At 39.9% G+C, this 24,866-nt stretch overlaps 1 protein-coding gene across 5 annotated transcripts in view; it reads right to left on the bottom strand.

Annotated features, from left to right (window-relative positions):
• ITGBL1 (integrin subunit beta like 1) overlaps positions 1 to 23,770 on the bottom strand; it is a 312,879-nt gene extending 289,109 nt beyond the window's left edge. For all 5 annotated transcript variants that reach the window (XM_060129219.1, XM_060129216.1, XM_060129218.1 and 2 more), the window contains exons 1-2: positions 23,519 to 23,770; positions 22,374 to 22,591 (exon numbers count right to left, since the gene is read on the bottom strand). In XM_060129219.1, the coding sequence (XP_059985202.1) occupies positions 22,374 to 22,591; positions 23,519 to 23,616 (316 nt within the window). In that variant the 5' untranslated portion in view covers positions 23,617 to 23,770. The remainder of the gene's footprint in view (positions 1 to 22,373; positions 22,592 to 23,518) is intronic.
• Positions 23,771 to 24,866: the final 1,096 nt, after the last annotated feature.

Genomic DNA, 24,866 nt, shown 5'->3' with positions numbered 1-24,866 from the left:
TTGAACAGTGACACATACAACAAAATGATATGTATCTCTAATTTTATACTTGTATGTAAGTCTTTGGCTTTTTATATATGAAAAAGCAGTCCATTTTCAGTTTCAACACTTAAAGACAGTGACTAATTTATACCAACTTCCAAATCATTAGAAATAATAATTACACACATGTTTGTCAAAAATATTTATACTCATATGGACTTCCAATAAAATTGTATTTTGAATTTCAAAATCAATCAAGTTTCATGTTAAAATTAGTCCCTAAAGGACCTAAAGTTCTTCATTAGAAACAGGAAATATATTCTGCATTAAATTAACGAACTACATACATAACAGTGCTGTCCACAAGTTTACAATGGTTGACTGGCCAACCAATGGTTGTATTGACAACTCACACAATTTAAAACTGTCTGCATTGTCTTCTTAAGTAAATTGAATTCCATTGTTTAAAAATCTGAAAAACAGAAATCTGAATAATACCAAATACGTGGACTGATTCCAATGCTTTTTTGAAGTTCTCAGGAGATAAAAGAAGTTCCCAAAATAGTTTATCAAAAAGCCAAACACATTGTGCTACATAAAATATTCTTCTAAGGTAGAATAAGTGTGAACATTAAAGAGAGTAATTTAACAAAAATATAGATAAATGGCTTACTGAACATGCACATGGAAACAGACAACCACTGAACCTATTTCCTTGCATGGTAACATGGATCAATAGTTTGGTTTTCATTGAATCACTGTATTTTATGGCATTTGGAACATGCATTTATCCAAAGATCAGTTGGAAGGTGCCATAAAATGACAGATTTGGTATATTTAAGAACAGTGGAAAGGAACACTCCCCCTTTGACTCATAGAACATTACATCTATATTTAGGGAATTCCTTTTTGTGCAATTCATATGAATTCCTTCATTGAATATTAGTTTCTAGATACATTTTTTTCTTTTTAACTTTCTTGCCTCTTCATAAAAATCCTCAAGATGCCAATATAATTTTCCATGTAATTAATTTAATATGGCTACACTTAAAAATGAAACAAAATTACCTCCCAATTAAATCTAAATATCAGATATTCACAATCACATCAATCCATTAATTTCACTGAAGAGCCACTATATTCAAATATTTATGTTAAATGCTGTGGCTGAGAGAATTATTGCCCTCAGCTCCTCAATGCCCTCCTGCCTACCCACCTCGCAGAGTAGAGAGGGCAGAGCACAGCTCCTGATGCCCTGTCCTCCTCTAGACATCGTTTTGGAGATGTTTAATAAATGCTTGTTAAATGTAATTAAACTGAGGCTCAGAGAAGTTAAGTGACTTGCACAAGGTCACACAGTAAGTGACAATAGTGAAGAAAGAACAGCTTGTTTGTTTGTTTGTTTGTTTTGCGGTACGCGGGCCTCTCACTGTTATGGCCTCTCCCTTTGCGGAGCACAGGCTCCGGTCACGCAGGCTCAGCGTCCATGGCTCACAGGCCCAGCCGCTCCGCGGCATGTGGGATCTTCCCGGACCGGGGCACGAACCCGTGTCCCCTGCATCGGCAGGCAGATTCTCAACCACTGCGCCACCAGGGAAGCCCTGTTTTGTTTTTTAATTCTAATTCCCAGGCACTTTCCTGAGCAGCCTGCCTCTGCATTTCCATCCTATCCAAACCTTCTCACTTAGCTCTCCCAAAGGAAAGATTTTTTTTTAATATAAATTTATTTATTTTATTTTTGGCTGCATTGGGTCTTCTTTGCTGCATGCAGGCTTTCTCTAGTTGCAGCGAGTGGGGACTACTCGTCGTTGCGGTGCACAGGCTTCCCATTGCGGTGGCTTCTCTTGTTGCGGAGCGTGGGCTCTAGGCATGTGGGCTTCTGTAGTGGTGGCGCGAGGGCTCAGTAGTTGTGGCACATGGGCTTAGTTGCTCCGTGGCATGTGGGATCTTCCCGGACCAGGGTTCGAACCCATGTCTCCTGCATTGGCAGGTGGATTCTTAACCACTGTGCCACCAGGGAAGCCCAGGAAAGATTATTAAATTCAACAAAGGCTTTATTAATAACAGATCACTGTATTGCCACTCATAAGTCTTAAAATTCTTCATTTGGCATATAAGCATGGATACTTGAGATATAGACATGCAGGAACGCCAGGCAGATTGATGAGTGACATATGCAGGATGTCCCCAGAAGCCTCATATCATGACCCAAAGGTTGACATACCCACCTTCAAGGCACAAAGGAAACCCTCATGATGATCTAATCAAAATTGTTCAGTTTTCTATACACAATTTTCTTCTCTCCCTGTGCATTTCTGTCAGTTCACATCTCTTTGTTATAAAAAAGCCTCTCTCTCTATTAAAAATTACATGTATTTGAATTTCTGGATTTCATATTATGAACACTTTAATTTTATAAAAGCATAAAAAATCTCTAATGTGATTTGTTCATAATAGCCAAAATATGTAATACACAAAACAACACTAGTTAATGTCAATGAAAATAACAAATATATATTCAACTCTCCTACCTATGTTTTCTTTCACTTTTATAGAAAAGGAAAACCAAAGGTTGTAAAAGAGTTTCTCCCACTGCTGGCTCCAGAGAATCCTTCTTATTTGGATAATACTTGGTGCTAAATGCAATCACTCTAAGAATTTCAGTTACAGCTAAGAGAAATGCTCTTTGTTGGTATGACAAGTAATTTTAGTCCCAGTGATTTCTGCTACTTGGACTTCTTTTGATGCTAAATGAATGAGGTGTTCTTTCTTCTGCCCAGTATTTGAGCTTTTATGCCCACTATCTCTGACATAAGACAGAGAGTCAAAAATCTGCTTCTCCAAGAAAAAAATCAAGATATATTTTAAATGTAAAAATGAGGTCCCTGAAAATTATGTTTTCGTTTCAAGACTCCAAATTCATGAAAATATTTTCCCTAAATATGTGGTTTTAGGACAACTTTATTATGCTTGAAGAGAAGCTGCCTGTTGATTTGGGGGATAGATTTCTTCTCAGGTTACTCAGTATGATAGATGGAGAATAATAATTTTGACTACCTCTTACAAGTTATATGAGAAGTGAATGAATTCATACATATGAAAATATTTTCCAGCAAAGTACTCAAATATAAATAGATATTTTCCCATTATTCTTTTGTATTACTAATGCAGCACTAATTTTAGGGCTCAAATCTATCCAAGCAAGCAATTGAAAGAAGTCTATCAGTACATAGCTAACATATCAAATATTTTCTTTCTTTCATTCTTAAAAACAAATTTTTCTTTCTTTCTTTCTTAAAAATTTGACCAAGAAAGCAAAAAAAAAAAAAAAAAAAAAAAACAGTCTGTAACTTGTCTTTTGGAGAAGAAAAGGTTTAATTAAATGTCCAAGTCGTTTTGTTTAGAAAAATAACTAGTTTTGTCTAACTGTTCTGTACAGCAGAAAATGACAGCTCTGAAAGAGCAGTAATGACCAGTTAGGAAATACATTTACCATGATTTGATTTTCTGATTTTGGCTTCTTACTGTCTCCATTTGATTAAATCACAAATTAATGTTAACGCCTTGCTATGAGAGAAGTTTCTAAGCAATACCAAACTCACTGACCTTTTTAAAATAAAATTTTTAGCCTGGCTTTTCCTAGGAAATATCCAGATAAAATAATAAAACAGGAAATTGGAGTGGGTAACTATTGACTTGGAATAATTTGATGTTTGAATGAGTGACTATGTACAATTAGGATGATAGGGCCTTTGGCATAGAAACTTGTCCTACCACATAAATTAGGACTGAGGTTACACAAGGTCAAACCAGCAAGCATTCTTCTCAAGGTCTTATTTTTCTTTTCCCTTTACAAAGCCGTTATTCTACCCAGCCTTAAGTAAGATGATTTAGAGTAGACAGAAGAAAGAGTTCTATTACAAAATATAGTTTCTTATCTGCCAGGAAATGTGATCCTTGAAAAGACAAAGCACTCTTTTCCAAAGAAAATGAGATTTGCAACCTTCTTGCAGCTTTCAATCTTTATCAATTTAAGAGTTAATGGAAAATAGCTTGAGAATTTACCTGTGTGAGGCTCAGAAAATGCCCTGGCAGGTCCCCCTGGTCCTCCCTGTCCCAGCAGTCCTATACTTTTCCCCCTTCTCAGATGTGACTCTTGACCTTGAATCCCAGATGAGGCTCGGAATCTAAATTTCCCAAAGGACAAAGGCTTCAGATCTCCCAGTTCCACCCGGTTTGAAGTTTGCTTTTGCCAAGATCCTCAACGTAGGAAGACACTTTTATTAACACTTCTGTTGACTGGTGATACCCTCTTGCGTGTCTTGGAGCCCGACTCACTCTAGTGGAAATGTGTACATGCTTGTGCAAGAGCCAGAGTGCTAGAGAGCTGTGTGCGTGTATGAGTGTGAGCGTGTGTAAGCAATTTTAAATCGAATGCTCTTTCAAGTCTCCCATATCAAAAAACCAAACACAAAAAATAACAAAACCCGCAACCAACCAGAATGTTCACTAATAGGCAAATAGTTTAATGAAGTAATACATCCATACTATATAGAACACCGTATACCTATGAAAATTCCTAATCATAAATATATATAAAAACTAGAATGAGGGCCATGATGTATTCCTAAAGAGAAAAAGCAAGAAAGAGGAAGGGAAACAACCTACGTGTGTGTGTGTGTGAGAGTGTGAGTGTGTGTATGTGTGTTCTTAACACGCATACTTATATAATCATGGGAAAATATGGAAGTATACACCCTAATTTAATATTAACTCCAGAGGCTATGATTAAAAGTAAGTCTAAAGGGGAGTCACAGCACACGTATATTTAACTTACTTGATTTCCATTATATGTGCCAAGGCAATTAAGGTATATATTTGGCAATACAGGGAGGTGGAATAATAATTTAAAAGCATAGAAATTCTGTCATTCCATCCACTGAGTGGAGGCCCCAAGTGGGTATGAAATGGAGCAAGAAAAGTGACATTACCTCTGGGGGCTGAGTTTCTTGATGTCTGTTTCTTAGTGTCAGTATATTACTGGGCTGAGGAGCCCCAAAAGAATGATCCAGCCAAAGCCTGAAAATGTCTTCTAGCCATGGAGTAAACCCCCATTTACTAGTGTTTACTGTGCTATACTAACTGAGGTATGGTGGAATAAACTCAGACATGGAGCCTTCCTCGGAGATTTGTCAGGGTAATATTTAAACGTCAGATGTTTGATCTTTGCGGTGACGTAGAACCTGTTCTCTGCCTAAGATGCAATACTTCTGTATTGATTTTTTATTCAATAAAAGTATTTTTTTTTACTTTTTGTAGCAAACATGTATTATGTCTTAATAATTTTAATATACAGATAAATCAATTGAAAATTTTAAAATATTTAAATACATAAACAATTTTTGTATTCTCTCTGGTAAGTTATAGTCTGGTAACCAGACATTTAAAAATTATGTCTTCTCATGGAAATAATAACCTCATAAATACTTTGAGGCAAAAAAGTAGTATATGTTGACCATGTAAACAGGTACAGGGAATATATGTCCATAACTGGTCACTTAGTTACTAGTAAATACATTTAAAAGCAAAGACGTATTCCCTTTTGCCTTAAAATAATCCCCTTAGAGATGCCAGGTTTAATCACAACAGTAATAATAGCTACCATTTAGAGTGATCATTAAACATCAGTGATTCCATTAGCTGCTTCATGTGTATTTTCTCACTTAAACTTTACAATAACCTTCCCCAGAGTGTTAATCAGAGCCCATCTTAGAGAGGAGCAAACTGAGCCTTGCAGAGTTTACCAAAACTGTTGAAATCCACGGAGCAGGTAAACAGGTATGAAATCCAGTCCTACTGGTCTCATGAGTTCAAGCTCTCAACCACTGTACGCATTCTATTCGCCCTACGTTAATAGACTTGAACTTTTAAAATAAAACCATTGTTTCAGACAGGGTTATATTTAGCTGCCGATGACAGAAAACCCCAAAATGACAGGGGCTTAAAGACATAAAAGTTTATTATTTTCATGTGCAACAGCAATCCAGAGGTAGGCAGTCCAGTACAGGTGTGGCAGGCTCCACAGTCTCAAAAAAATCCAGATTCCTGTCTTGTGGCTAAGCTATCCTCATAGGTGGCCATATACTCATCCCTTGATTCAAATGGGCTGCTGGAGTACTAGTTACAAAAGCCAGGATGTGGAAGCAACCTAAGTGTCCATCAGCAGAGGAATGGATAAGATGTGGTACATATATACAATGGAATATTACTCAGCCATAAGAAAGAATGAAATAATCCCATTCGCAGCAACATGGATGGACCTAGAGATTATCATACTGAGTGAAGTAAGTCAGACAAATATTATACATCACTTATACATGGAATCTAAAAATAATACAAATTTATTTATAAGACAGAAATAGACCCACAGACATAGAAAACAAACTTATGGTTATCAAAGTGGAAGGGGATGGGGAGTGATAAAACAGGAGTATAGGATTAACAGATACAGACTACCATATAGAAAGTAAACAACAAGGACCTACTGTATAGCACAGGGAACTATATTCAATAACTTATAATAACCTATAATGGAAAAGAATGGAAAAAAAGGAGATATATACACACACACACACACACATATATATATATCCGAAAATCACCGTGCTGTACACCTGAAACTAACACAACATTGTAAATCAACTCTACTTCAATTTTAAAAAGGGGGGCTGCTGGAACTCCAGGTGCAATCTAGGCAGGAAGAAAGGTGGAAAGGCAAAACAAATTCCTCCTACAAGTTAGCCCCTTTCTGGTTCCCACAACACCTCCCCCTGTGTCTTCTGTCTCCTAATCCAGCTGTCTTCCCATTAATGCAATCTGCTTCTTAAGTTAGAGGATCTTAAATCCAGAGAAATATAAAGCTGGTTTATCTCATCATTGTACTTATTTCCTTTTTTCTCCCTGTGGAGGTATGATTAGAAAATTCAGATGAACTCACCAGAGAATAAAATTTCTGTAATAGTAGAATTTATTGTTATATGCAAAACCATACAAGAAGATATTATTGCCTTGAGAATATAGAAAATTTACAATTTGGTTTATATTTTTCAGACCGCCAGCTATAAAAAAATCCTGAGTGGTTTTTGCATCCAAACCTAGACTCAAGGCTTTAGCATGTAACAGGGGGCTTTGAGGAGTTTCCAAACTCTCCATAAAATGTACGTAGGATAAAAATATGTTAGTGACAAGAGTAGTACTATTATTCATAAAAAATAGGAAAGGAAGATGTTTTAATCTTTCCCGTCTTTGAACAAAGTTTTAGTGTTAGAAAAAGAGAACTTTAGGGCTTCCCTGGTGGCGCAGTGGTTGGGAGTCCGCCTGCCGATGCGGGGGACGCAGGTTCGTGCCCCGTTCCGGGAAGATCCCACATGCGCAGAGCGGCTGGGCCCGTGAGCCATGGCCGCTGGGCCTGCGCGTCCGGAGCCTGTGCTCCACGGCGGGAGAGGCCACGGCAGTGAGAGCCCCGCGTACCAAGAAAAAAAAAAAAAAAGAGAACTTTACCAAGTATTAATTGTAATTCAAATGTGACTTCAGCAGCCTAATAGCATTTAATTGACAGAATAGTGAAAAAGACAATCAAATTAGGAGCCAACCAAATAATTTCTCACTGTCTTCATGAAATGTATTGAAGAGGCAGTCGCCAAAAGAATTCCCCAATAAGATACTGATTTGTAGCAGGTTTACACACGTGATAACAATCCCAAGGTGCCTTTTCTATCAGGAGTACTAGCATTACAAAGATTTGAAAATGGAATGTCTCCCCCCCTGCAGGTAGCAGTCCCCCAGGAAGATGGGTTATGTGTGTGTGTCTCTATGTGTAACATTTAGATGCACACACATTCATAAACACATACATGTGAATGTGATTGTGCACATATTTATATATTCACATATACGTGATACCAACACATACATATGTAAACATGTTTGAAGACATACTTATGTATTCACATGTATATGACATGTGCGTATAAAATTAAGGTAGAAAATACGTATTCATACACACATATATATGCTTGTATGGGCAATCAGAATATATATGTACAAAGAGAACCATCTCCGGCCTCGTTATTTATATTATTTATGTTATTTAGAAATACACATACATTATAAAGCAAGATGTGAAAAAAAGTAAATGTACATATAACATTAATACCTGAGGACATCAACCCTCAGGATACAGACCAAGACTTCAAAGACCATGGATGAGCAAGAAACAAGATGATAAAAATAATAGCTAAACTCCTTGCCCCAAATGAGCAGAATTTGGAAATGAAATAAAAATTATGAGTAGTGAAAGAAACAGGAGTCTGAAGAGGGGTGGGATGACAGAGGCACACAACTGGGATCCTGGGGGTTTTAAGAACTAGAATGATTACTATTCAGTCTTAAGGTGTTTACATTCCTGTGATTAAACAACCCCGCCCCAATGTCTCTAGAACATTTAGTAATGTTCATTAAATACAGCTGACCCTGAACTACACAGGTTTGAACTGCACAGGTCCACTTATAACGTGGATGTTTTACAATAAACGTGTACCACAGCACTCCAGGAACCATGGTTGCTTGAACCTGCAGATACAGAACAGCCGCTATGGAGGGCTGACTGTTATATTCAGATTTTCGATTGTGTGGCAGTCAGCAACCCATGCATCGTTCAAGGGTCAGCTGCACTCAAAAACTCTGTGAAAGTGAGTTATTTTGATTTTGTTTTGTATTGTATTGCTTTTCCCATTTTTGTAAGCAGAATGAGTGGGTTCTGGGATCAACCTATTTGAGATCAAGACTTTGGAGGAGATTAAGGAACAGCCTGGAAATACAGACATCTCAGTGGAAGTAAGAGACAGAAGCAGAAACACACTGAGTGTAAGCCTTGCAAATTTGCAGAAATCTTGGGGTTTCCAGTAAAGAAAAAGACTGAAAATTCCAGATTCATGGACTAATCACACAGTATTGAGGGGAGGGCTCTGGAAACTTCCATCCAAGTCAATTATGATGGTGAAAATTGGGGTGAAGTTTTCAGGGACAGGAACACAAAAGTTAGCTTCTGAGATAAAGACAGAAATGAGGGTCAGAAACCTAGAAGTCCACTGAGTTGGAACATGACCCAGTGAGTCTTGGTCTCCTCAAGCTGGCCAGGGCTGAAAGCTCACCCAGACTTGACACTATGGAGCAGGCCTGTTGTCTGAGGTGAGATAGTTCCAAACACTCACTGACAGTCAAAGGAGGAAATGTGAAACATAGATTGAGACCCAGTAGAAGATATGACATGGAAGGAAAATCACTTTTTGGGAGTAAATATCTTAGGACCAAGTATCACAATAGGGTAGAACAGGGGCATCTGACAAAAGTAAGCGTAATAACTCAAGTGACCTACTCATCACTCATATGGGCTTGGCATGATTATTATCCCTGTTTGATACTATTATTGTCCCCATTTCACAGGTAAGGAAACAGACATTAAAAGCATTTGAGTAACTCGCCCATAGCTCCACAACTGGCAAGTGATAATTCAGGCATTGAACCTCAGCAGTGGCTGAGGTTCTAAGTCACTCTTCATGTTCTGGACCCAAAACCTGGTATTCCTTATCATCACTGGTGTGGAAAAGTCTGGATCTAGGAACATTAGATCCTGTAGATAAGCTCTGAAAGATGGAAAAGACAGTACTTGCATAGCCTGGATGGAGCATAAGAACAGCCAGGTATTAATGGCCTTGGAATCTCTCTCCCTTATGTACACACATCATGGCCTTCCTCTTGGGCTTTATAGAAGGATGGCTATGGTAGGAAAAAGAAGGGCCCAAAAGATGTTCACATCCTTGTTCCTATAAATATGTAAGTATGTTACCTTACATGACCAAAGGGACTTTGCCAATGCAATTAAGATCACAGATCTTGAGATGGGAAGATTATACTGGATATCTGGTTGGATCCAATCTAATCACAAGCCCCCTGAAAAGTGAAACACTTTACTTTAACCCCATCCTGTCTGGGCAGGGAACAGACACCCTCAGGTGACCTACATGCAGAGGCAGGGCCAAATCCAAAGCTGAACCCCGGGAGCTGTGCAAACAAAGAAGAGAAAGGGAAATCTCTCGTGTAGCCTCAGGAGTAGTGGATAAATCTCCACAGTTAACTTGATGTACCCTGCACCTGTGAAATACCTGAATAGACAACGAATCATCCCAAAATTGAGGCAGTGGGCTTTGGGAGCAACTGTAGACTTGGGGTTTGCTTTCTGCATCTAATTTGTTTCTGGTTTTCTGTATATCTTAGTTTAGTATTTAGAGCTTATTATCATTCATAGATTTGTTTATTGATTTGGTTGCTCTCTTCCTTTTTTTTGTTATATATAAATATATATATATTTTTTTCTTTTTCTCTTTTTGTGAGTGCGTATGTGTATGCTTCTTCGTGTGATTCTGTCTGTATAGGTTTGCTTTTACCGTTTCTCTAAGGGTTCTGTCTGTCCTTTTTTTTTCATATACTTTTTAAGCACTTGCTATCATTGGTGGATTTGTTTATTGATTTGGTTGCTCTCTTCTTTCTTTTTTTATTACTTTTTAATTTTTTTATTTTAATAATTTTTTTATTTTAATAACTTTATGTTATTTATTTATTTTTCTTTTTTTTTTTTTTCTCCCTTTTCTTCTGAGCCATGCGGCCGATAGGGTCTTGGTGCTCCAGCCGGGTGTCAGTCCTGAGCCTCTGAGCTGGGAAAGCTGAGTTGAGGACATTGGTCCACCAGAGACCTCCCAGCCCCACATAATATCAATCAGTGAGAGCTCTCCCAGAGATCTCCGTCTCAACGCTAAGACCCAGCTCCACTCAACGACCGGCAAGCTCCATGGACACCCCATGCCAAACAACTAGCAAGACAGGAACACAACCCCACCCATTAGCAGAGAGGCTGCCTAAGATCATAGTAAGTTCACAGACACCCCCAAAACACACGACTGGATGCGGTCCTTCCCACCAGAAAGACAAGATCCAGCCTCATCCACCAGAACACAGGTACCATCCCCCTCAACCAGGAAGCCTACACTAGCCACTGAACAAACTTTACTCACTGGGGTCAGACACCAAAAACAACGGGAACTACGAACATGCAGCCAGTGAAAAGGTGACCAAACACAGTAAGTTAAGCAAAATGAGAAGTCAGAGAAATACACAGCAGATGAAGGAGCAAGATAAAAACCCACCAGACCAAACAAATGAAGAGAAAATAGGCAGTCTACCTGAAAAAGAATTCAGAGTAATGATAGTAAAGATGATCCAAAATCTTGGAAATAGAATGGAGATAATACAAGAAATATTTAACAAGGACCTAGAAGAACTAAAGAGCAACACAAAAAAGAATGAACAAATGATGAGCAACACAATATGTGAAACTAAAAATTCTCTAGAAGGAATCAATAGCAGAATAACTGAGGCAGAAGGACAGATAACTGACCTGGAAGATAAAAAATGGAAATAACTACTGCAGAGCAGAATAAAGAATAAAAAGATAGAGGACAGTCTCAGAGACCTCTGGGACAACATTAAACACACCAACATTGGAATTATAGGGGTCCCGGAAGAAGAAGAGAGAAAGAAAGGGACTGAGAAAATATTTGAAGAGATTATAGTTGAAAACTTCCCTAATGTGGTAAAGGCAATAGTCAGTCAAGTCCAGGAAGAGCAAAGAGTCCCATACAGGATAAATCCAAGGAGAAAGACACCAAGACGCATATTAATTAAACTATCAAAAATTAAATACAAAGAAAAAATACTAACAGCAGCAAGGGAAAAGCAACAATAACATACAATGGAATCCCCATAAGGTTAACAGCTGATCTTTCAGCAGAAACTCTACAAGCCAGAAGGTTGTGGCAGACATATTTAAAGTGATGAAAGGGAAAAACCTACAACCAAGATTACTCTACCCAGCAAGGATCTCATTCAAATTCCACAGAGAAATTAAATCCTTTACAGACAAGCAAAAGCTAAGAGAATTCAGCACCACCCAACCAGCTTTACAACAAATGCTAAAGGAACTTCTCTAGGCAGGAAACACAACAGAAGGGAAAGACCTACAATAACAAACCCAAAACAATTCAGATAAATGGATTAAATGCTCCAACCAAAACATAGACTGGATAAATGGATAAAAAAAGAAGACCTGTATATAGGCTGTCTACAGGAGACCCACTTCAGACCTAGGGACACATACAGACTGAAAGTGAGGGGATGCAAAAAGATATTCCATGCAAATGGAAACCAAAAGAAAGCTGGAGTAGCAATTCTCATATCAGACAAAATAGACTTTAAAATAAAGACAATTACAAGAGACAAAGAAGGACACTACATAATGATCAAGGGATCGATCCAAGAAGAAGATATAACAATTGTAAATATTTATGCACCCAACATAGGAGCACCTCAATACATAAGGCAAATACTAACAGCCATAAAAGGGGAAATCGACAGTAACACAGTCATAGTAGGGAACTTTAACACCCCACTTTCACCAATGGACAGATCATCCAAAATGAAAATAAATAAGGAAACACAAGCTCTAAATGATACATTAAACAAGATGGACTTAATTGATATTTATAGGACATTTCATCCAAAAACAACTGAATACACTTTCTTCTCAAGTGCTCATGGAACATTCTCCAGGATAGATTATACCTTGGGTCACAAATCAAGCCTTGGTAAATTTAAGAAAATTGAAATTGTATCAAGTATCTTTTCCGACCACAACACTATGAGACTAAATATCAATTACAGAAAAAAATCTGTAAAAAATACAAACGCATGGAGGCTAGACAATACACTACTAAATAACCAAGAGATCACTGAAGAAATCAAAGAGGAAATCAAAAAATACCTAGAAACAAATGACAGTGAAAACATGACAACCCAAAACCTATGGGATGCAGCAAAAGCAGTTCTAAGAGGGAAGTTTATAGCAATACAATCCTACCTCAAGAAACAAGAAATATCTTAAATAAACAACTAACCCAACACCTAAAGCAATTAGAGAAAGAAGAACCAAAAAAAACCCTAAGTTAGCGAAGGAAAGAAATCATAAAGATCAGATCAGAAATAAATGAAAAAGAGATGAAAGAAACAATAGCTAAGATCAATAAAACTAAAAGCTGTTTCTTTGAGAAGATAAACAACATTGATAAACCACTAGCCAGACTCATCAAGAATAAAAAGGGAGAAGACTCAAATCAATAGAACTAGAAATGAAAAAGGAGAAGTAACAACTGACACTGCAGAAATACAAAGGACGATGAGAGATTACTACAAGCAACTATATGCCAATAAGATGGACAACCTGGAAGAAATGGACAAATTCTTAGAAAAGCAAAAACTTCAGAGACTGAACCAGGAAGAAATAGAAAATATAAACAGACCAATCACAAGCACTGAAATTGAGAGTGGGATTAAAAATCTTCCAACAAACAAAAGCCCAGGACCAGATGGCTTCACAGGCAAATTCTATCACTTAGAGAAGAGTTAACACCTATCCTTCGCAATCTCTTCCAATATATAGCAGAGGGAGGAACACTCCCAAACTCATTCTATGAGGCCACCATCACCCCGATACCAAGAGCAGACAAAGATGCCACAAAAAAAGAAAATTACAGGCCAATATCACTGATGAACATAGATGCCAAAATCCTCAACAAAATACTAGCAAACAGAATCCAAGAGCATATTAAAAGGATCATACACCATGATCAAGTGGGGTTTATCCCAGGAATGTAAGGATTCTTCAATATGCACAAATCAATCAACGTGATACACCATATTAACAAATTGAAGGTGAAAAACCATATGATCATCTCAATAGATGCAGAAAAAGCTTTTGACAAAATTCAACACCAATGTATGATAAAAACCTTCCAGACAGTAGGCATAGAGGGAACTTTTCTCAACATAATAAAGGCCGTATATGACAAACCCATAGCCAACATCGTTCTCAATGGTGACAAACTGAAAACATTTTCACTAAGATCAGGAAGAAGACAAAGTTGCCCACTCTCACTACAGTTATTCAACATAGTTTTGGAAGTTTTAGCCAGCAATCAGCGAACAAAAGGAAATAAAAGGAATCCAAATTGGAAAAGAAGAAGTAAAACTGTCACTGTTTGCAGATGACATGATAGTATACATAGAGAACCCTAAAGATGCTACCAGAAAACTACTAAAGCTAATCAATGAATTTGCTAAAGTAGCAGGATACAAAATTAATGCACATAAATCTCTTACATTCCTATACACTGATGATGACAAATCTGAAAGAAAAATAAAGGAAACACTCCCATTTACCATTACAACAAAAAGAATAAAATACCTAGGAATAAACCTATGTAAGGAGACAAAAGACCTGTATGCAGAAAACTATAAGACACTGATAAAAGAAATTAAAGATGATACAAACAAATGGAGAGATATACCATGTTCTTGGATGGGAAGAATCAACATTGTGAAAAAGACTATACTACCCAAAGCAATCTACAGATTCAATGTAATCCCTATAAAACTACCAATGGCATTTTTCATAGAACTAGAACAAAAAATTTCACAATTTGTATGCAAACACAAAAGGCCCCGGATAGCCAAAGCAATCTTGAGAAAGAAAAACGGAGCTGGAAGGAATCAGGCTCCCAGACTTCAGACTGTACTACAAAGCTACAGTCATCAAGACAGTATGGTACTGGCACAAAAACAGAAACATAGATCAATGGAACAGGATAGAAAGCCCAGAGATAAACTCACGCTCATGTGGTCACCTTATCTTTGATAAAGGAGGCAGGAATGTACAGTGGAGAAAGGACAGCCTCTTCAATAAGTGGTGCTGGGAAAACTGGACAGCTACATGTAAAAGAATGAAATTAGGACACTCCCTAACACCATACACAAAAATAAACTCCAAATGGATTAAAGAACTAAATGTAAGGCCAGACACCATCAAACTCTTAGAGGAAAACATAGGCAGAGCACTCTATGACATAAATGACAGCAAGACCCTTTTTGACGCACCTCCTAGAGAAATGGAAATAAAAACAAAAATAAACAAATGGAACCTAATGAAACTTCAAACCTTTTGCTCAGCGAGGGAAACCATAAACAAGACAAAAAGACAACCCTCAGAATGGGAGAAAATATTTGCAAATGAAGCAACTGACAAAGGATTAACTTCCAAAATATGCAAGCAGCACATGCAGCTCAATATCAAAACAACAAACAACCCAATCCAAAAATGGGCAGAAGACCTAAATAGACATTTCTCCAAAGAAGATATACAGATTGCCAGCAAACACATGAAAGGATGCTCAACATAACTAATCATTAGAGAAATGCAAATCAAAACTACAATGAGATATTCCCTCACACCAGTCAGAATGGCCATCATCAAAAAATCTACAATCAATGCTGGAGAGGGTGTGGAGAAAAGGGAACCCTCTTCCACTGCTGGTGGGAATGTAAATTGATATAGCCACTATGGAGAACAGTATGGAGGTTCCTTAAAAACCAAAAATAGAACTACCATACAACCCAGCAATCCCACTACTGAGCATATACCCTGAGAAAACCATAATTCAAAAAGAGTCATGTACCACAATGTTCATTGCAGCTCTATTTACAATAGCCAGGACATGGAAGCAACCTAAGTGTCCATCAACAGATGAATGGATAAAGAAGATGTGGCACATATATACAATGGAATATTACTCAGCCATAAAAAGAAACGAAATTGAGTTATTTTTAGTGAGGTGGATGTACCTAGAATCTGTCATACAGAGTGAAGTAAGTCAGAAAGAGAAAAACAAATACCGTATGCTAACACATATATATGGAATCTAAAAAAAAAAAAAAAAAGGGTTCTGAAGAACCTAGGGGCAGGACAGGAATAAAGACGCAGAGGTAGAGAATGAATGGACTTGAGGACATGGGGAGGGGGAATGGTAAGCTGGGACAAAGTGAGATAGTGGCATGGACTTATATATACTACCAATTGTAAAATAGATAGCTAGTGGGAAGCAGCCGCATAGCGCAGGGAAATCAGCTCGGTGCTTTGTGACCACCTAGAGGGGTGGGATAGGGAGGGTGGGAGAGAGACGCAAGAGCGAGGGATATGGGGATATATGTATATGTATAGCTGAGTCACTTTGTTATACAGCTAAAACTAACACACCATTGTAAAGCAATTATACTCCAATAAAGATGTTAAAAAAAAAAAAAGTAAAGCACTTTTCTAGGCTGTGGTGAAAGAGGGATGTGCCAATGCAAGACGCTTAGAGGGCGGCATCATGAGAAGGATCTGACACCTGCTGTTCGTTCTGAGATGCAGATGGGTATGCAAGGACCCAAGAGAGGCTTTTGGGAGATAAGGGACACTCTAAGTTGCCAGCCAGCAAGGAAATAGGGACCTTGGTCCTACAACCTCATGAAACTAAATTCTCTTAATGTCAAATGACCAGGAAATGAATTCTCTCCAGGAGTCTCCAGAAAGGAACAGAGCTTGCCAACACCTTAAGCCCTGGGAGACCCACGTCGGACTTCTGACCTACAAAAGTATAAGAAAAGACATTTGTGTTGTTGAAGTCAAAAGATGAGTGGCAATGTTATAGCAGTGACAGAAAACTAACACAACGGCAGGCAGGATATGGAACTTAGGAAAATGTTTGGTCTCACGTTATAACTCCTCAGACAGGGAATTCGTCAAAGGACCAAATCAGGGATGTCTGCTCCTATGGCAATGGTCCTCCACCTCCAGGCCCTGAGCATCACGAGGCACCAGATCAGACTTAAAAATCTGTGTCTGAGGCCCAGGGAGCTGGGCAGCTTTTGGCAGGGGGTGGGTTCTGATACCAAGAAGCATGGGATGGCAGCTTTAGCATCAAGTCTCAAAACATGCTGAAAGTCTTTGAGAACCCTACAGTGGCGGTTTACGCTCTACAAATTTAAAATCTGTATCACAAATAAATTTGTTCCCATATGTTCCATTCTCCTTCTGGTGAAATTTTACTTAAAAGATAACTGCTGAACTTGTCACATTGACACTATTTGATCTCAACACTATGATGTTATAAATACGCTCTTCTGGATTATCAAGGTGTGCAGATGATCTGGTCCAAGGCCAAGGTATTTCGGTGTCTACAGTAGAGCTGCAGAGTGCGGTCCAAATAAAGCCAGACAGTTGAGAGAAAGTCATGTGCAGGTCTGGCACTTTCTTTGAGAATGAAAACCTTTTATTTTTATGTGTCCCTTGGGGTAAGACAAGATGCATTTATCCAAAATGGATGAACCTAAGAGGCTAGAGCTCAGAAAAGAAGCTTGCATGACATGGGGAAGCTAGTGGTGCGGGCTCCTTGAATGTGTTCTCCAAAACCTCAAGACATGTGAAGGCCAGGATGAAAACACAAGCAAAGAGGCAACCAAGAAACTGGAGCCTGTCTGTTCAACACACTCGTTTACTGGAGAGAGCGCTAAAGAGCAGTGAATGCTCTTATGTGCTTGGTGCTCAGTGAAGGGGCAGAGGGCATATTGAAAAGAAGTAAAGCGTGGTAAATACCAGGGGGCCCAGGCAGAGGTAAAGGAACAGGCAAGTAGGACAGGACAAGGTATGAAGGAAGGAAGAGAAGGTGAAAAATGGAAGCTGACAAAGAAAGGCAAAACCAAAGGGTGATTCCACAAAGTAGTCTTGGAGACAATTATTCAACAATCTAAGAAAAATGCAACTGTGATGAAAAAGCAGGTCAAACAGTCCTAGGAAAGACTATAAAGAGCCAGAAAGTCCAGTTCTCACGAGTAATTATATACAATTCTTATACTATTTATTTAACAGTGTAGAAGTCAGAAATATCTGCAAGAAAAAAGTTACTAATATTTGCATATTAGGTGCATTTCCACATATCTTAATTATTTTCATACCATGTGTGTTTACATATATAAATCAATGCTTACAAGGATCTTTATAATCTGAATAAATGTATAAATGCATAAATTATATTAAATATATTTATACATAAATATTAAAATTTCTTCTGAATAATACCATGCAGAATGTAAAGTTCTTTACCTCCATAAAGACATTCCAGCAAAAGAAACGAAGTTTCAGAAAAATCAAATGACTCTCAGGGTGACAGACAGAAACAAGTTAACCCAAGTTAACAATTCAGACAAGATTCCTATCCAACCCCAGAAGTACCATACAGTCCAGACTCATTCTTCTAGGAATAATTCTTCATTTTACAGCAATTCCAGATAAAAATAAGTGTTTTTAATTTAATAGGGACTTTTCACCATTGATTAGGAGTTATCTGGTTCTTCTCACTTCTGCCACAGGCCTGCTCACTGACACCATCATACTCATCCTTGGGTACTAAAGCATGCGGATTCTACCTTCCAAAAGTCTTTAAAATGCCTCATAATTCTTATTCTCTCTCCCAGGACTGTAATTTAAATAGCATCTAACCTGAGTTCCTCCCCATCAAGTGTCTACCCCAACCTGCTGGGCCCCCAGACACCATATTACTTTTCAAGAATCAAAAGCATTAATCATCTATCGCTCCCATGTTCAAACTGCTTCATGGCTCCTATACGCTACTTACCTGAGCACAAGCTTCACATTCAGGTCCAAAGCTCTCTACCCCATGTCCAACTATAACTCTCAATATATCTTCTACCACTTTCCCCACAGCCCTAAGATCCAGCGAAGCCAAACCCAGAACCCCTCACTCTTCTCCAAACACACCCACGTGCATTTCTGCTTCTAAACCATTCCTTGAATTTTTCTTCACTCAGAATTCCAAAAGTCTACCTCTTGGATTAAAAACCTCCTTATACCTAAAGATTTATGTCCAATGCTACTTTTTTCTAGAGAACTTTTAACCACAATATTTAATTCCTACCTTAATGGAACCCTCATAGAAATCTGTAGAAACTCATAGTCTGCATTGCTTTATAGGCATTTGGTATTTCTCTGAACCTTCCCACTCAGTGGGAAGCTGTAATATATTCGTCATCTTTTATAGCACCTTTAACAGCAAACAGAGAGTCTAGCAAACATACAGCACTTCATAGTATTTGCTAAATTGGATTCAATTAGCTCTTCCAAGTTCCTAAAACTGAAACTCTTTTTTTTTTTTTTTTTGCAGTACGCGGGCCTCTCACTGTTGTGGCCTCTCCCATTGCGGAGCACAGGCTCCGGACGCGCAGGCTCAGCGGCCATGGCTCACGGGCCTAGCCGCTCCGTGGCATGTGGGATCTTCCCGGACCGGAGCACGAACCCGTGTCCCCTGCATCGGCAGGCGGACTCCCAACCACTGCACCACCTGGGAAGCCCCTGAAACTCTTTTAAGTGATATATTTCAAAAGTGATTTTAAAAGATGTTTAAGAAACCTATATTTTATTTAAGTGTAATCACAGGTATTCAGAGGGTTATCCAGGATGCCTTGAAGTACTAACTGAAAGTTTGTTTTATGCATCCAAACATTTGACTGTCCTCAAAGAAATGAGAACCAAAATGAGTGTACTCCTCATTAGATAATCACACCCACAGGAACAATCGCTGGGCCAGACCTTTATGCTACAGAAGTCCAAGGAAGATTCATGTGCCAGGAGCCAGTGGAGACTCGGAGAAACAGACCACCTGTGATAGCGTAAACGTCATCACTCTCAACCAGCGCAACTAAAATAAGTATGTCTCTTATGATTCACAGTGTAAGGATCCCAATGTACTTGACTTTAAAAGGGCATGGTGCATCTCCTACAGCTGCTCTGAGGCTGGGCCAAAATAGTTATCCTTACTTGACCTTTTGAGCTTTGGATCAATAACAGGCACAGACTACATTAACAAAACAAAATTGCTTTCACTGCATTAAATGACCAACAAATACAAAGCCAGCTTATGTATCTATCAATCTCTCTATCTTTCTATCCATCCATCTATCCATCCCAGCTCACCTTTTGTGCATCACAAAATAATGTGTTATGTAGACATATATAAGCATATTAATGTGTATTGAGCACTTGGTGCAAAACACTTTTCTAAGTCTTTTGCATGTGTTAAACCTCACAACAATCCCATAAGGTAGGTACTTTATTATTCCCATTTTACAGATGAAGAAATCAAGGCTCAGGAAGTTTATGTAACTGCCCAAGTTCATACAGCTGTTAAGTGTGGGATTTGAATCCTGGAAAATCTCCCCCAGAGCCCATAGTCTTAACCACTCTACGAGACACTCCCAGAGCCTGATTTTGTTCTCTTCACGGAGGTGGGGGAAGTCTCTGGAAGCTACTCTATTTCTGGAAATCACCTATAGGGGCTTATCATAGAGGTAAAGGCCCAGGTGCACATAAAAACATAAAAGACAACCTGCTACATTTCTATCTTGCTGGCTATAATATAGGAATTATTTCTTGAAGACGTAATTGAGTAGCTAAACTTGAAGCACAGAACAGGCAGGCAAGCTGGCAGGACCACCAGATAGGCTGTGTGTAAGGCTGTCCTCACTGCCCTTGCAAATGTAGCCAGCACATTCACAGGGGCAGATTCTGCACCAGGCCTGGAGAGTAGGTGTCAGTGAGAAACAGTCAGAAGAGGATGGAAAACGAACACAGTTATTTCATTCAGCCTTAAATAAAGAGACACATTTCACCTTCTACGGGAATGCACACACTAGCAAACAAAACCATGCATGACTCAGTGCCGCATTTTGTACCAAGGAGGAAGGAACGTAGTGACAAAGATGGTAGGAGGAAACAATGAATCATTTCCCATGGGAGGTAAACAAAAGTATACATACCACACCATTAGTTTCACAGAAAGGGAACCGATCAGCTTCCTCAAAAGGGGAGTTTTATCTGGCAACCAAAACTAGCTCACTGGCTGAAAAACTGCATCTTGCTTCTTACTTTTCCAATGAAATGGCGATACAAAAGGCCCGAAAAATGTGTTCAGACTCATGATATTGAAGAGGCCTTGCCAGAGGCAATCAAAGCCGGAGAAGCCAGGTAGCAGTTGAATTTGGAATGAAATATTAGACAATACTTAGCTTTCATTCCAAAGGGTTGCCCTTAATAACACTGCAGCTTGTGGGAGTGACAAAGCTAAAATAAGTTGTGGCATTCAATATGTTTGAAGGATTGAGCCGCAGTCTTCAAGGCTAAACAAACACTCAGAAGCACCTGTGCCCCTCCAAATTACTCATACGACTATATTTTTTTCATGGCCAAACAGCCTGCATATTAAGTAGCCCCCCCCCCACCGCCGCACTTCTGGGCCCAGATGCCAAGGAAAAAAAAAAACATTTTGCAATAAACTGATTCGTGATCTCTCTGTTAGTGTTGGACTCTCATTCTCAGCTACACTGTGGGTAAAATAAGTAGATTTTTTTTTTTTCCTACGTATTTGCCAAACCCTGGTGGGAAGGCACTGTGTAGTCCTTTTACTGACAGAGTGTCTGGATCATTCACAATGACCTGATTGAGGTTCTTTGGCCCTAAGCAAACAGCTCGGTTATGTGACACTGGTTAGAGGTTAGGGGTATTCTTTATGAAGAAACAGCTTGACCCTTTCCAGTATCAGAATCCAAATCACTCCTTAAAAATGTGCAAGGGAAATGAATGTATTTTCACGCCACCCTTACAAAATACCAAGTTGCACCACAGCCGAGAAACTGGAGCCGCTAAAACAATACAAAAGCCATCGCTTCCAAGAAAGTAGGGCCCTGCTTGTTTTTCAGATACAGTTTTCTGATATGTGCTTCTCTTTGTGAACTATATGCTAAGTATGAGAGGGCAAGTCCACGTTCAAAGACACAATCTGCTCCGCTGGAATTTAGGAAAATAATATCCCCCTGTGTTTCCTTGGTAAAAATAAAATACAGGCCAGAAACTAACACAAGATTGTAAATCAACTATACTTCAATTAAAATAAAATAAATACAGGCTTACAGTCTGCAAATATTATGATTAATATTTGTGATTAGAGTAGGAGAGCCCAGCGAAATAATTCCATTTACGAGGCAGTTGGGAGATTTGGTCCGTAATACGGAACTAAAAGTAGAAGCTAAGTGAGATTTATAATTAAGCGAATGAATCTTACACGTATTATTTCCACTGAAGTTTGGACCCCAGGGCGGAGACAAGCGTTAAGAGACATGATTCCAGAATTGGGGAGCAAAAGGAAGGCCTCCCCAGCGGCGATAACTTCCAGGGCTGTAGGAGGGGCCGTCCCCACCCCTCTCGCCCCGGGTGCGCGTGCGTCCGCGCCCCAGCGGGCGCGGTGGGCCAAGCGGAGGGGACAGCGCCACCCCCTTACCTGCACAGGTGCTCCCGTCGTAGGTCTCGCACATCCACTCATGGCACTCGCAGAGGGGCCCGAAGTACACGCCGGGCTCGCTCACGTGACAGATGCAGACCCCGCAGTCGCACCGGCCGCGGCCGTGGCACAGAGCGCCCCCTGGGGGCTGCCCGGGCGCCCGGCACCGGCGCTCCGACTCGGCCCGGGAGAGCCGGCACGCGGCGCCCAGGCCGCTTCTGCAGGGGCGACAAACCACAGCAGGGCCACGGTCAAGCCTAGACACTGCCCCTTCTGCTTGGGGCCCACGTTGCCTCCCAGGGTCCACCCAGATCCCAGATCCCAAACGGAGACGTGCAACCCCATGGATAGGACCAACGTTTCTGGGACCCCACGTTTCTCTAGGGACCAAGCTGATACCACCCACGGGCCATCCCTTAAGAAATGACCACGACCCAAAATGTCCAAGTGGTGACCTGCCCACCTGAGAACAGGACGCGTCTTCCAGGTGGACTAGGTGATCCGGCCCTGCCTCTTGGCGTTTTGCCACTGAATCTTACATGCATATTTAAATACAAATTAACCCAAAGTATGACCCTTGGCTGACTTTTCAGTTCTCTTTAAGAAGTCCCATTGCTAGCTGGTGGCCAGGGGCAGTTATTTTATGAAAAATAAGAGATGAATATATAGAAAGAGCTTTACATGTTATGATAGCATAGTGCCTAATGCATTTTCAAGTTGCAATAAGCGATGCTTATGAACTATACTTTTAAAATGTAAAAGTTTGGTTATTGTGATGTGCCCCAAATTCTCTTTTAAAATGTAATGCAGAATGTAATACAGACCCCATGGAATAACTCTGCCCTATAGGCGGTGTGTACACCCAGGTACACATAGGATGGCAGATAACCCTCCTGATATGTATTGGAATAGGAGGAAACTATATATTCATTTAATGATTGTATTTTTCCAAAGGAAAAGCAAAAGGACAAGGGTAAAGCAATACACAGTGTAGATGTAAGGAAAGGAATAGGAACAGGTTGAAAACAGTTTATCCCGTGTCCAACTTCCTAACCGCTCTTGGCTTAGGGCAGCCATCCTGAAGCTTGAGTCCTGCCACGCAAAGCAGGGCAGATCTGTCTGAAAGAAAAACAAATCAGGCTTACCTCAGAGATGGCGAGAAGCTTTGAGGAACAGCTGACAGCCCCACGAAGAGAAGGGAGGACGCCAGCAGCAAGAAGTTCCCGAAGCCTGCGGGACGCATGCTGAGTTTCCCGGCTGCAGAGGCCAGCAGAGCTGCTGCAAGGTGGCGCACACGGGGCCGGCGTCGGGGAGGTTCGGGGGGGCAGAGGTGCCACCAGCAGATGGCCGGGCAGAAGGACCCACAGACACCCAGGCGTGCAGGTCCGGGGCTCTCCCTGGAGCTGCAAGGGTGTGGGTGAGCTGCCTGCTAGGATTTAGTCAGCAGCACTGCTCTGGGCGGGGTGCTGGTACGAAACCCCTCAAGTGGAGAGTCTAGGCAGGGAAGTAATTAGAAACAGTTGTACAAGCAGATGGTTTATTTTGCCATAAAAAAAAAAGAAAGAAAAATTCCTGTTCACAGATTTGAGAAAATCGTTTCTTTCTTCAAGTGCAGGCCCCAGAAATATTTGACAAGAGGATATTTGGGCTGGCTGATGTTAAAGGGACAGATAAAATAATCCCTGCGATGGGAAGGGGAAGGGGGAGGTTGGTGATGTCAGCAAGAACACTTGCGGAGGGAATTAGTTTCACCACATGCTTTTCAAAAAGATGCACTGTTTGACTCTTTGAGGTATGAGTTGTGAGGGGCAAGCAAAATTGATAGATAGCACTTTTTTGGACTTTTGATCCTTTGTTTTAAATTATGGGTCTCTCGTTTCTTAATCCTTTAAAAAGGGTGTCATGCTTCTAGTTGTTTGGGCCAGTAGTTTATCACACCACATTTTTTCTTAACTTGGACAGTTCAAACTGTAGTTGTCCCAAGTTCACCCTATTCTCTGCCATGGATCAAGTATGAGAAAATAAAATGTGTGATTTGTGTCAATGGCACTGAAGAATCATCAGTGTCATTTATGAAGCACATACTGTGTGCCAGTCACTTCATATATTTTATCTCCAATTGTGACAATAACCACACATTCGTTTACTCATTAGGCAAACACAGGTTTAGCATCTGTTAGGTACCAGGCTCTGGGCCAGATAGGGAATTAATGAGAGAGGATCCCTGCTCTCGGAATCCACTGGGCTAGCAGACATAAAACAAAATCACAAATATAAAAGGAAGGAAGGTTGAAAGTTACTTCTAGCTTAGCTCCAGGCATCTGATCTAATCAAATGGCATTTGAGCTGAAGGCTGAAGGAGGAATAGAAGTAAGTTGGGTGGAAATGGGGAAGAGGTGGCAGAGAGTGGGGTAGCATTCTTATTCCCATTATAAAGATCAAGAAACTGAGGGCAAAGGATGACCTCTTGCTCAAAGTGACTAATTTGCTCAA

This window comes from Lagenorhynchus albirostris, chromosome 18 (assembly GCF_949774975.1).
Source record: "Lagenorhynchus albirostris chromosome 18, mLagAlb1.1, whole genome shotgun sequence".
Classification (NCBI taxonomy): Eukaryota; Metazoa; Chordata; class Mammalia; order Artiodactyla; family Delphinidae; genus Lagenorhynchus; species Lagenorhynchus albirostris.
The sequence above is the reverse complement of the archived record's forward strand: the minus strand, read 5'-3'. Positions and strand labels throughout refer to the sequence as shown.